The 13,843-nt window shown below is 40.6% G+C and overlaps 1 protein-coding gene across 1 annotated transcript in view; it reads right to left on the reverse strand.

Annotated features, from left to right (window-relative positions):
* NCAM1 (neural cell adhesion molecule 1) overlaps nt 1-13,843 on the reverse strand; it is a 161,941-nt gene that overhangs the window by 11,724 nt on the left and 136,374 nt on the right. The window contains exon 15 of the mRNA XM_067310090.1: nt 12,040-12,220. Within this exon, the coding sequence (XP_067166191.1) occupies nt 12,040-12,220 (181 nt within the window). The remainder of the gene's footprint in view (nt 1-12,039; nt 12,221-13,843) is intronic.

A 13,843-nucleotide genomic window follows, 5' to 3' on the forward strand; every position in this document is an offset into this window, starting at 1 on the left:
AAAAAAAGTGAGACATTTACATATGTAACACAAACCTCTAAATTTTCGCTAGTCAAGGCAAATCTATCTGGCAGTCTGGAGTAAGTCCTCTGGAATCAGGACATGAAACACTAGTAGAGCAAGATGATCTCAGAATCAGGCAGCTCCAAGACTGCCCATTGTACTGCTTAGTTACAGCTTCCTCTGACAACTTCATTCCACATTATGCTAGCCAGACCTGACCAGTCCCCTTGCTGAAAGAAACTCTTCATACCCCATGAATCATTTGTAGTCTGCAGCCTGTCAATGCCCTAATTTCCTCAGTGATATTCTAACACATATCTAAAGGGGGAACAGTTACTGAGACAAAAATCTAAAACCCCACACCAGATGTCACACTCAAACAAGACTTGAATCTTACGGATGCTATTACCTGTTGCAGACATCATAAGCAGCTTTTAAATAGCAGGGTGGCGTAGTCTCGAGTCTTTGACTCTGCCAGAGACAAGGTCTTGGGCTCTCTTTTTCTCCACAGCAGGAGGAGGTGGATTTACAGGCACAGCAGGTAGGAGGAGGTGTGGAAGAAGACCCAGAAAATATATGGGGTTGCCCATACTAAGTACTAAGCTTGGGGAAAGTGCTCCTGATTGCGAAATGTCGCATGCTTTCTTAGAAGCAGAGTGTGGATGAATGTATCAGTTTATCATGTCAAAGACTTTGATTGTCACAAAACCAACATGCATAGTATTGAATGCTGCCAGCTGGGGCTTCCCAGCTCTCTTATTGTCATGCCCCAAACACAAACTACCTTTTGTTCCCCTTGTTTTGTTCAAATGACTCCTCCCAAACTGCTGATCTGTAGGCACAGCATTTGGCTGTTGGATCATACAGTTCAGCATCTATTAGATGTACCAAATCACTCAAAAAGCAGCTTGTTAGTCTAAACTGTCGTGTAATCTGCTTCTCACTATTGCGTTGGGCACTCAGCAAAGGCCTGTGCAGCTGACAGAGCTGGTTACTGATGTTTGCTTAAGCCACTGAACAGGATCAGCATGTTTGCCTTTGTCCCTGGAGGTCTGCTCCCCCCCCCACACCCGCTCTTTTTTTTTTTTATTATTATTAAGATGCAATTCTATTGATTTCTACCACTTTTTTTACTGCTGGATGTCACAAACCCCAAACACTTGAAATCTCTTGTATGCAGAACAAGCACTCCTCTCCCTCAACCCTTAGTTCAATACATGTTCACTTTGGCTGTAGAGATGTTATTTCCGGGGCTCAGAGAGAGAGGGCCAATCCCCACGCCACACAATTTTTTACTTCAGAATTACTTAAGTGTACCCTCGGCATGTGGCAGATAAGCCTTGTTCCATTTTGTGACCCTGACATGTACTGAGGAATCCAGACTTCACAGAAAAGTTTCTTTTTACATTCGACTCTGTCTAAAAGTCACTCTGAGGTACCAGACGCTGATGCTTACATCACAAGTCCACTAAAAGCTCAGCAGAATGTTTGTGCCAGAGAGATCAGTCCCTGCCAGTACCTTGCATCAGGCTACATAGTTAAAAGAATTCATCACCCAGTTAAAAGAATTCATCACCTTTGATGCATGCAGGGATTGAGGAGGTCATGTATTTGATCTCTTCTAATGTATTCAGAATTCTTACATGGATTATTCAATAGTTAGCATACTCTTTTCCACACCAGTTCCTGGAGGAGAAAACTAGAGATGTGTCAAACTTTTCTTCTCATCTACAGCTTCTTTCTGGGAATGAGCTCAGTGTTAGGCTAGTAATGATGCACAAAGAAAAGCATCACAGGGCACAGAATTATGCTTTTCTGTTGTGCCTCTAAAATATACCTCATCCCAGTCACCATGGCTAAGGAGAAACTAAAGATGTTGTTCCGGGACAGAGGTAATTTTCCCATGTGCTAGAAGACACCTTTTGAAGAATGTTTCATTTTGTTTCATTTTGTGACTCCTACTCTTCGCTTTCTCTCCCTACCTGCTTTCGTAAGACTTGTCAGTAGTAGCTATAAGCTCCTGAGGTCAGGAATTATCTGTGGCACAAATCACATCAATAACCTTATACCTTGCCTCCATCTTGTCTCTGGACCACTATACGTGACCCTGCAAGAACTGCAAACCCAAGTTAGGACAATGACAGCCTCTGCAGGTGGGGCACAGCCAAAGGCTCTGATTCCTCAGCAGGCAGAGCAACAGGGGCTGTTCTCAAGCAGTTTAGTGTTTACACATGGCATTGGACTTGGGCAAGCTGCTTTACATGAATAGTAAGGAAGGAATAACTGACTCCTTCCCTGAACAGTAGTTGCTGTTGACTGTGCTGCTGGAGATCAAAGGGTTCAGGCATTCCCAGGGAAGTCTGGGCCAGGCTGTTACCATCTCACTCCTGGCAATACCAAACAGATGTGTAAACAGGGACAGAAGGAGCTGGAAAAGAAAGGTCACCCCTCTCTGGCATCGGTATGGCTAATATGGGGAAATGGCGGAAAACGGCAATATTTGCTGTTCAAGAAAGATAATGAACAATAAGATGAAATGAGCAAGGAAATACCACAATTTTGATTAAAGAATAGAAAAACAGACCCAGTAAACTCGATCTATTTAACTTAACAAAAGAAATGGGCAGGGATGAATCAGGTCAGTCTAGCCCTATGAATACCTATACGCAACAGAGTAGTACATATAATAAAAGGCACTTTATTTCAGCAAGTATACAACAAGATTCAAAAGCCGGAAACAGAAGCTAAATGAGTTTAGGCTAGAAATAATGTATGAAATTTTAACAGCGAAGGTAATTAAACACTGAAATAAGGTTCTGTCATTTGGAAAACATTCAATCAAGATGGTGGTAGACTTTATCATAAGAGCTTTGCATTAGTTCAAACAGGAATGGATGCTGACAAGTCTTTGAATTTATGCAGAATAAATTAAATAAGAATAATTGCCCCTTCAGGCTTTATAAACTAAGAATATATGAAATTCCAGACTGGAAGCAGAACATCACTTTTTTCTCCGTCAAATTTGGTTGAACAGAGATTTACTTTCTAAACAGGAATGCTATGCAGATTACTTGGCACTATTGCAGAAAAGGCTGCCTTGATACTAATCCTAAATGGGGAGACGTTAAGTAACAGAATGGCCCAAATACAAGGCACTGCAAAAATGGAAGAAAAACATGGTTCCTGCCCCAAGCAAATAACCACCATTACATTTAAATTAACAATGGCAAGTTCTCTTATGATGGTGCGTGCATGTCCACATGCATTTTTGTGGCTCTTTCTTTATGCTTGGGAAGTACGATACCAGTTCTCTGATAGTCCTTGCCAAACACGAGGATTCACTGGGACAGCAGACTCTCTACCCTGCATTAAACCCCAGCGAGTGCCAGATCTCACAAAATGACTGATTTTGCTAATGGGTGCAGTGGAGGACCCGCCAGGCCTGTACTCAAAGCGATGGCTTCATTATTTGATCTACAGTCTATGTAAGTTTTGCTTTTACCTGGCTTTCATCAGCTTCTCGCGAGGCACTAAAAACACTTAAGAACATAACATGAGCAAAATCTTAAAGGTCCACAGACAGAAGATCTGAAAGCTGTTGCAGGTATCCCATGCTTTATGGAACTTGTCCAAACAGCAGGTACGCTACTAGGTAACCTGCAGGACTTTCCTCACATGAAAGGTTAGAAAAGACCAGAAGTAACTGAGGAAAGGTGTTCTTGTGATTAACACACTGGACACACACATTCAAATCTAGGGTCAATTCTCGACTCTGACACTGATTTTCTGTGCAACCCTGAGTAGCCACGGAACAGCAAAGCCTCAACTGTCGCAACTTTCAGAGCTCTGCTGAACCCACTGCAAACAGCAGTTTACACCACTCAAAGATCTGCTCTGCTGTCTTTCTGTTCTGTCTCAGGATCCTATCTTTTATGTCAGGTCGCAATAGAATAAACCATTTCTAATGCTGCACTAGGGGGGCTCCCATGTAACTGCAAAATAATTCTGAGTCTCCTCAGTCCTTTTGGTTTAATTAGCATGAAAATATTGTTCTCATACAGTTGCTTTAAAGAAAATTTTACAAAAAGTGTAAGTGTCATTTTCAGTAACTCTCACATCTCCTTAACTAGTTCTGCTTTTATAAATTTTTATTCATCACATGACCTGATATTCCAAGTCTTTCAGAGACAAGCAATATTCTTAATAAGAAAGAATAATTTAAGAATCCTTAAAAACCTCATGACCTTGGAGGCTGAATTTTTATTTTCTGTGCATGTTTTGTGAAGAAATTCTATTGTTGCTAGAAAATGCAGGAAATGTTTATGTTATTCAGCTTTAGGAACTAACACATTTGATTAAATTAAACTGATCAACAAATACTTTAAGAATTACTCACACCATCCTATAGATGAAATAATTCTGTATTTAATCATGTTAATATTTAAGTAGTTTGGTGTGGCCTAAAACAATTTTATGAAACTACACTAGGATATAAATAACCTGTCAGGTCATTGAGCATCAGATGCTAACACTGTGTGTATACAGGTGCATGCGCATCACAGATTAAGTGTTATCATAAAAATGGATGGTGGAACTTTCTGACCTGATCCAGAGCCCATGTGACCTCATGAGGATCTTTCCATTGATTTCAAGTGATGAAGACTTGTCCAAAAATGTGGAATACACCCTAATATGCACAGTAAAGGGTAATTATTTGCAAGCTATAGACCCAAAGCAATATGCTGGTTTGCCCTTATTAGAACCAAGAGGAAAAATACCTCTATAGGTCAAACAAGGGAACACAAAATGTTAAAAAATGCTTTGAGTCCTTAATTCTAAAGAGATGAAGAATTTTTTTTTTTATTAATGATAAATGATTTTTCAATGGAACACAAGCTTCCTGCAAGACCAACCTTTCTAAACACCCTTATCTTAAAATGTACAGTATAATGACCAGACTGTGCTTCTTGCAATTCTGTAGACATCTGTCCTGTTAAAGAGGGCAGAGCCACTCAGATGTGTCTTCCCCGTGGGGTCTTGGCTAGAGAATGCTTAGGCACAGTCAGACAGAGAGAAGGAAAAGGGATGGGCAGAAGCAGATGAGGTTCCAGGCATTTCAAAGGTCCTACAATGTTTGGGAGAAAGGAGAGGAACACACAAAATAAATAAAAATTAATTTGGTGCATCAGAAGAGAAAGAAAGTAAAAAGCCAGGAGAAAACCCATTTGTGGGTGCTAACAGCTTTAATTCGCAAATGCTTGAAGTATCCTTCAAACAGGAAGTGCCAGATTTTAGAGATCTTATTCTCTCCAACACCTTGCACAATCTCTAGTGGAGAAAGCAAGATGCAAGCAACCATCTATTCCATGTGACGATAGCTTCTGTTTCCACACAGAATTAGGCTTGACAATTTATGCTTGATTTAAACTCAGCTACTGGCAGCAGAAATGCACAGCAGTCTCTTGAACACTCCTTCCAAGACAAGAAGGCAATGGATATTTCCCAGAAACACTACTGGCCTTCTTTTAGATTGTCACCAATACTGCATGGGCTTCAGTGGTCTGCTCTTAGCTTCAAGCTCTGTAATTTTCCTATGACTGCTTTCCCTTGGCAAGGATGAAAAGGGGCATGCAAGCATAGGGAGAGGGAAAAGTGTCAGCAAAGAGCAAGTCATACAAAGATCCTCTCTTGAGGAGCAAATCAGACTGTAAACCTGAACAGCTGATCCACACAGTCTGACATTCGCCACAGTCGCCCTTCCTCTACACTACCACAATGCACACACCTCAGAGTGCCACTGGCTGCTCATTCCACTCCACTAGCTTCAAGAGTCAGGAAAGCATCACTACTTCATTTTATCTAGTAGAAACTACAAGGTGTTGAGTATCTGATTCTGGTAGAGCAGAACGTTATCAAACAAAGCCTTGCTACAAAATGAAGGCAGCCAAAATAACACTTGAACAGACATCTTTGAAATGCAATATATAGACTTGACAACAAATTGAGGGTACAGCTGCTGGAATTCCATGGGCCATGTGAGATTCTGCAAAGCTCTGAAGTTCATCTCAGAGAGAGCCAGTGTGACAGGGGACATCTATTATAAGCCTTCCTGGGGGTAAGACTTGTTCCTATAAAACATGTGCTTGCAAAGTTGTGTGTGCGCCAAAAATCTGAGTGATTGAACCTACTGTCGTTTCAGATCTAAATCTGCATCTCACCTCTGAGTGAACACAGAGAAGAGAGGTATTTTTTTCTGCAAACTTTTTTTTTTTTTAAATAACTGCAAGAATGAGGCCTGGCACCTTGTTAAATCTTGACTGTCGGATGTCAAGGATTTGACACAATATAATAATCCATTTAAACTGGTCATGAAAATATCAAGTTATACTCCTCATTTTCACAAGCACATGGACAGTAGCTCTTTTCAAAATTCCATGTTGACTGGATTTCTGTATTCAGTTGAGCAGGGGATTCATTTCATTACTTTAGCCATACAAACATATCTCATCTACATTAACTTCTGGGCCTTGTCTAATCACCAGACCAAAGCAAGCACCTTGGAGGGCGATTCATCCCTGCTGCCTTAGGCACCTCTCTTTGAACGGGAAGAACGGCCTCTGGAGGTACTGGTCTCTTTCCATGGAAAACAGTTATCTAAAGTAATAGTTTAGGAAAGATATTTAATTTTAATAATTATGAATTTCATGAGATATACTTCAACCTCAACTAGTAAGCTCTGTCTGTGAGAGAGAGATGGCAAAGGGGAAACCTACAAAACAATACAAAACCAGGTTTGAAGATGAACTTATTAAACTCAACTATGGGGGAAGTTCACATGACTTTTTAGAACTATGATTATTCTTGCTGTATTTCAATAACACTAAGGTGTAAACCGAAAAGGTCTAACCCATTTTCTACATTCCAGAACACTGTGAACAAGCTAATAACCAACAGGATAATGGTGTTGATAACTGAAGTTGTAAAGATGCTATAAATTTTGAGAGTGTGAGCCTATAAACCAAAATAATAAGCTCCAAATGAAAAAAATAGAAAGTGAGCTAAAAGCTGCTTTGGGAACTCAGGGATGCTTGTTTGTGCTACTGTGATTTTTGCCGAACCTATGCAGTCACTCCTGTCAAAGGATGCTGGCATGTAGAGTGATCTTCCAGTGAGATTCTGTACCTACACACTTTAAACAGTACAGTCAATTCTCAAAGCCTTTCACATCCCTCCGAGCTTTTTGTCTAAAGAGCTATCACAAACATCACTGGTGTTTTCCATGTAAGCCTGTGTTGCAATACATCTACAGTATGAAGGACTGAAATGGACAGTTTGGAAGCAAGACAGTTTTTTGAAAGAAATCCACATGCTTACGTATGCAACAACACCTGCACAAAGTTTTCATTTATAATTTAGATAGAAAAGAATGTCATAAATTATAATGGTCAACTGAACACAGCCAGAGACTTATGCGCAAAGCATAAAATGTGTAGTTAGACAAGATTAACGGCAAGGGTTTTTTTGTTGTTTGTTTTGTCCCTAATAGAATTTTGTTAGAAAGATTAATCCCATTCAGGAGCACTGATACTATTCGACAGATTTTGTACAGATATTTTACAGCTTTGTCTAAAATATGTTTACAATTTCATTCTTTGCAACCTCAGGCCCACTTACAGAGCATAAGAGAGAGAGAGGGAGAGACACCCCCATTTTTGGGAGGCTTAAGGGAGCAACAGAGCCAAATGGATTTCCCATGACAAAGACAATTCACAAAGGGCACAGGTTCGTTTTTAAATAAAGACAAGAAAGAGAAGAAAAAAAGTCAGCTGAAATTGGTTGAACGAAAAGCAATACACTAGACTTGATAACAAAGCTGCATTATATTGAGTCAATTTACACCATGGATCAACCCTATCTGGTAGTGTCGCATGCACAGTTAACCATGAATATTATTAAGGTTCAGTAATAATAATCATTTAGATGGTCAAGTTACTTGATCCCAGCTAATCTTTTCTGTTCAAATGGGAAGAAAAGGGATCTCTCTACGAAGGTGATAATACAGCAGTGGAGAACCAGACAGATTATTAGACAAGCATCCATTGAAAATCTGTGTGCTCCTGGGCTGGATTACGCCCAAGATGCACTATGGGCCATGGGATACTTGACCACACATGAGGGACCAATGAAGTTCCAAGGATTCAACTACGTAAAAGAAAGAAAACTCTTACATGCAGCTCCTACCAAGATGTTTTTCTTCAGGCCACAGCATGAGGAAAACCTTCTGATGGCCTTAAATTTTAATCCACATGCAAAAGCTGTCAAAGAAATTTGGGCAACCAACAGGAACCTCTCTGACAAGTTTTTTTTCTTTTTCTTTTTCTTTTTTTAATTTTTTTTATTTTTTAAGTTTGTGGGTTTAGATTTGCGGATGGGGCTTTAGAAGTCTTTTCCACAACAAACAGTGGAGATCAGCACTAGATGTGTGTGGAAATCGGCAAAGACCAGCATTTTAAAAGGCTTTAAATATTGTACCTTCCTATGATGAAAAACAAAACAAACAAAAAAATCTCTTTACATCTATTAAAAAAAGGGCAAATTCATTTTAAGTAACAAAAAAAATTTTCAAGAGAAAACACTTGGCTTAAACCTTTTCCACCCCTTGTTACAAAATACTGACTCTTTCAAATAAAATGATCTATTGTTTTTATATTTTGTGGGTTTTTTTTCTAAACTGGTACAATCCTCTGAAGCAAAACTATTCGCTTTCATGCCTTAGTAGGAGCCAGGCCTTTTAAAGCAAATATTGCTGTATTTTGTTTTAAGTGTCTAACAGAACAAAAGGAGAGTCATTGCAGAAAGAAGCAATGAAACAAAGGAGGACGACGTTGATGGACTTCCCAAGGTCGCTGCAGGTGCCAGACAATGGTTCCCAGGAGGGGAAAATATGGTTGTTTAAAAACAAATTTGGTGCATGTGGCAAGCGTGGGTGTTTTCCGTGAGGTCCAAGGTGACATGTATGACGACAGACATAGGAAAGGAACAAGGGGAAGAGGGGAGGGGGAGGGAAGAAAGGACGAGGAAGAAGAAAGAAAAGAGAAAAAGAGAGAAAAATAGATAAAAAAATTAGGTCATAAATATAGAAAACATAAGAATCAAAGGTTTATTTAGTTTAGTAAATTAAAATGGCTAAAGGTTAGAGAAGAGCATTAGCACATTCACACCGACAAAAGGGCTGGTTCAGAAGCTCAGCAATGCCAAAAGCTGCAGAGCAGGTTCCAAGTCAGGGTTTATGGAGTTAGCAAGCAGATGAGATTAAAATGAATGACAGAATAGGAGGCTCAGTGAGAAATGTAAGAAAATGACTATTTGGTATTTGAAAGGACAACATGGCCTTTAAAAAAAAAAAAAAAAAAAAAAAAAAAGCCTTTATGGAGCAGACATTCCACCTAACACCTTGTCCAAGTCCTTCCCCAAAGCTTGTACCAAGGACTTGGATTTTAGATCCAGGTGAGCATAATCCTGCAAAAGCAAGATAGACTCAAGAATACAAGGCTGACTTTTCCATTAAGCCTTTCAGCTGCCTGCAAACTACTCTAACACAACATTTTCTATAATACTCTTATCCTTCCAATCACTTTAAGGACATTGTGAAAACTGTACAGACATCACATTAGAGACATTGGTTCTGACCTCTCCCCTATGTAGCTCATTTCAAAATCAAAATATAAAAGCTAAACTCCATGAAAACTACAAGAGATGCTAGAGCAAAGTAATACACAAAGCTCCCTCCTTAATGCAATTTGACATAGCTGCCTTCATTTCAAGAGAGGTTTGTGATTTGCATGTCAGAAAAATCTAGCTGCCTCAGGGACTATTTTCCCTAGCATTATTAGTTTGGGGATTGGCTCAAGAAACCGAACTGCCCGGAAATACCTCTGAAAACCTAATATAAACCAGAGTCCTCTACAAAATGAAGAAGCTAGAGAAGTAGAGTCACTGATCCAGCAGAGCTAGCAGCAATCACTTCACTGCACAATGCTCTACTTCTCTCTGAAACGGGGCACATTCTTTCTGAGAATCCAACTGTATCAGTCTGCTGGGTCAGCCCTGCAGGAAACCTGCACTCTGAAACAAGCGCTGCTTTTCAAAGTGCTCCCCTAGGGCCAATTAAATAGAGCTTCCAAATTTCAAAGTGCAGCATTTAAAATGGCAGCCTCAAAACCTGATTCCTCCTGTGTTTCACACCAGAATAAGTGTGGAATAATTACAGGGAGGCCAAAGAAATTACACCAGTGGGACCAAAATGGTCATTTTTCATCCTTGCATTCATTTAGAGAGCCCCTGCCCATGTTACTGTTGCATTTAAAAGGTTCAGTGGAGTCTGGGCTCACTGCTCCTCCCATTGCTATGGACTACTGCATGAACACTGTGGATTTCAGAGGAAACAAAGCTCTCACAGATCACTAATACACCTGTGCAAAACATCCCAGCTGTCCCAGGTACATCTTGGCATCCCAGTGAAGCATGCAAGAAAGGCTAAGAGAGAATATCTGCACAGGAAGTTAGTACTGGCTGCCCACACTCCCAGGGTGACCAGCACTTGTCATTTTTCCCTGGGGTGATGCACAACAGTACAAAGGAACCAGCTTTCTGCTGGTCCCAGCCTACTGCCTTTGACTGCTCAGGTCTGAAAAAACCTTAAGGAACGCTTTGCCAAACTACCCCTACCTTCCCACCCCCACCACATCAAATCACAGTTGTCCTTCAAATATGTGACAGTAATAAGTATTAGCGCTGTTGAAAATGCAAATCGGAATGTAAGTTGTTTAATGTGTTACTGAGTGTCCTTCCATTCAGGACAAGAGCCTTGTTAAAGCACATGTCTCAAACTCTCTTGTGCCCCATCTCCCTCCCCCTCCCTGCCATACATATTTTCATGCCCAAGCACCTAGGTCACTCTTCATATGTTTAATAATGCTATTTGACTTAATCAAGTGGAGTTTCAACATGCATCCAGCACAAGCCCTCAGCTTCATCCTTCAGAGAGGGAAGAAGGAGGGAATGCAGGGGGGAGCAGAGACAGACCAAGGATTGATGTTTCAGTGCAAGGGAAAGACTGAGGAAAACATTTTAGCTGTTTTGATGAAAAATGTGAGACTCGCAGTTAAGAATCTAGAGGACAGAATGAAATCAAATCACTCCCTTAAATATGGACTGTCAATACCAATCTTGGCATATATATGCTTAATTCTGGCTGTGTAAGGAGGACTTACTATGCTGACTGACCAACTCACCAGCTTTCAAATTTTCTTTTTCACAGCACTGTGCTTCTGCCTCGCTCTTTAAGGAGAGTGCCCTAGTAGGTGAGGTCTGTCTGAAACAATAGCTTCCAGCAAGACACTGATGCAATTTGGTTATTTTTCCCTAATGGGCTACCCAATGTTAAAGCAAGGCTGTTTTTAAATTACTTTAATTTGATCTCCATTTCATTCAATAAAAACCCTTCACAGAAAGTTCTTAAACTCCTCACTTTCCGACCTCTAGCAAGATCCTTAAGCCTTTATTCCTCCAAAGGCTGAACTGGATGGACAAATGAACAGAATGCAAGCACAAAGCAGGTTTGGAAGGGAAACCTGCATTGTGAAAAGCATCATATCAGAGATCTGAATGTTCTTTTTTGCTTTGGTTTGAATCGGAAATCCTACTTTCTGTTTTCAGAAAGCATTTTCTGGCCTGCTGCTTTTCTCATTGGGCAATCCTGCCACTGTGATACAAAGAGCCAACATTCCCTGTGAACAGTCAGGCAGTATTTGGCATGTAGCATTCTTATCAGTGTACTTGTAATGCTGTACATACTGTAACATGAACTATAATACAGGTATGTACATGGCAAAACTAAGCTTTGGATGGGTAACCAATTATGATAATGGCTTTAAGCAAGCAAGTTGTCTGGGTTTACTCAGGCACATTAAGGGATGCAGCACTGTTGCACTAATTAGAAGCAGAAAACAACGGTAAAGCTAATGACCACCGTACCTGGGATGACAGTAGGCTGAGCAGAAGTTCGGAAAGCATAGTGAGCTGGTTTGGACTTCCCTTGCTGGTTTTCAGCTATCACATAAACCTCGTACTCTGCATTCCAATCCAGGGACTTGAGCATGACATGGTCGCTGCCAGAGGGAAGTCTGATCTCTGGTTTCCATTCTGAAGAATGCTTCTGCAGAACAAGGAGAGGGCAGGCAGGGATGCGAAACATACAGCACAACGTTACTAGTCAGCTTTGAGATTAGGGTGACAGTGAACTAATGAATGGAAAATTGGGGGGGCTTTTACACAGGCACATGCTTCTCTAATTCAGGTGTGCTAAACTCATTTGCTAATAACTGTAAGTGGAGAGGACAACCGATACTGAAGCAGCCTCTTTCCTGCTCACACTTCCGTTTCCTGCAGCATTATCAAGCCTGAAGAAAATCTGTCTATTCTTTCTCTCATCTTTGCCACATCACCAGACCACTATCAGAGGGAAAAAGCTGCAATTTCTGTATCTCTCTGCTCTGCAAAATGCTTCAAGAGTGTTTTTTCAGGCCTCAATATGTCAAATTTAAACCATTTCAAGGACAGAGATTTACCTCGTGACAGTGGTCTGGCCTAGCTTACCACAAATGTACTGTCCTGTCTCTTTAAGAGAGATTTTAGAAAGTACCTACCATTAATAACTTTGTTAAGTTCTACTTCAATGTCAGGGAATCCAGATGTCGAAATCACTCAGATGAATCTGAAAAATCTACTGCCAAGGTATCCTGAGAGAAAGTCTAAGGCAGCTTCTGTTTTCTGGATAAAGGCTTCCCTTCCTTAGCTCTTGCAGAATGAAAGGCAATCTGAAATGCTCTAGGCATGCAGCTCATCTTGCTACTACTGAGCTGGTAACAGCAGGGTTATGTCAGGGCGCTACCACAACCCTGACAATGTTTGGACAAGACCAGGAAAAGGTTTGGTACCACAGTTCCTCAAGAGTCAGTTAGAAACAGGTTTCTGAAGTATGTGCTTCCAAGGAACCTCGCTGCATGCCCGTGGGCTGAATATATGCAGGAGAAGTACCACAAAATAAGATACTGCCTCCTCCTAATGCTTATTTACTTCAGAAAAAAATGCTTATTACTTCAGAAAAAAACGTTCCCATTGAAGATCTCTGCACATAAGCCAGCTATTCACAGCAATATTTCAGTCTGTTCCTTGAAAGGAGGAAGCTACTTTGCGCACAGCTCTGTCTAGTTGGGCATCTATGACAACCCACCAACACATGGGCCAGCAAGATAGGGCCTGGTGATGCCTACGGTAGGAACTATGTGCAAAGAAATCAAGGAGAGATAGGTAAGTTCAAAATAGAAATGTGGTGGCAGTATGTGATAGCAAATGAGGTCAAGAGAGAAAAAAGCAAAGAAAGTTTCTTGATATTTTTTCAGGACAGATGGGACATCTATAGCCATCTTACCTGATCTAGCTTTCTGCATAACTCATGCTGCAGACTTACACCCAGGAAATCCTCCATCAATCCTATACATTTTGTCTGCACAATAAGGTATCTCCTGCAAGGACAACCACCCCCTCTTCTGGAAGGATTCCAGATCACAAAGAACTTGTAGCATTCCTACCTTTAGAGCCCTGACACTGAAGAACGACAAATATAATTGGCAAAATGTTACACCAGAGAAACACCCTCCTTAACAAATGTATATCTCTTCCTTGGAGAAGAGAAACAGTTAATCCCACCACACACATTTTTCTTCCTGCAAAATCTTCTCCTAAGTATCATTTTTGTGAACTTCTCATAAAAAGGGGA

The sequence above is a fragment of the Apteryx mantelli genome, chromosome 23, assembly GCF_036417845.1.
Source record: "Apteryx mantelli isolate bAptMan1 chromosome 23, bAptMan1.hap1, whole genome shotgun sequence".
Classification (NCBI taxonomy): domain Eukaryota; kingdom Metazoa; phylum Chordata; class Aves; order Apterygiformes; family Apterygidae; genus Apteryx; species Apteryx mantelli.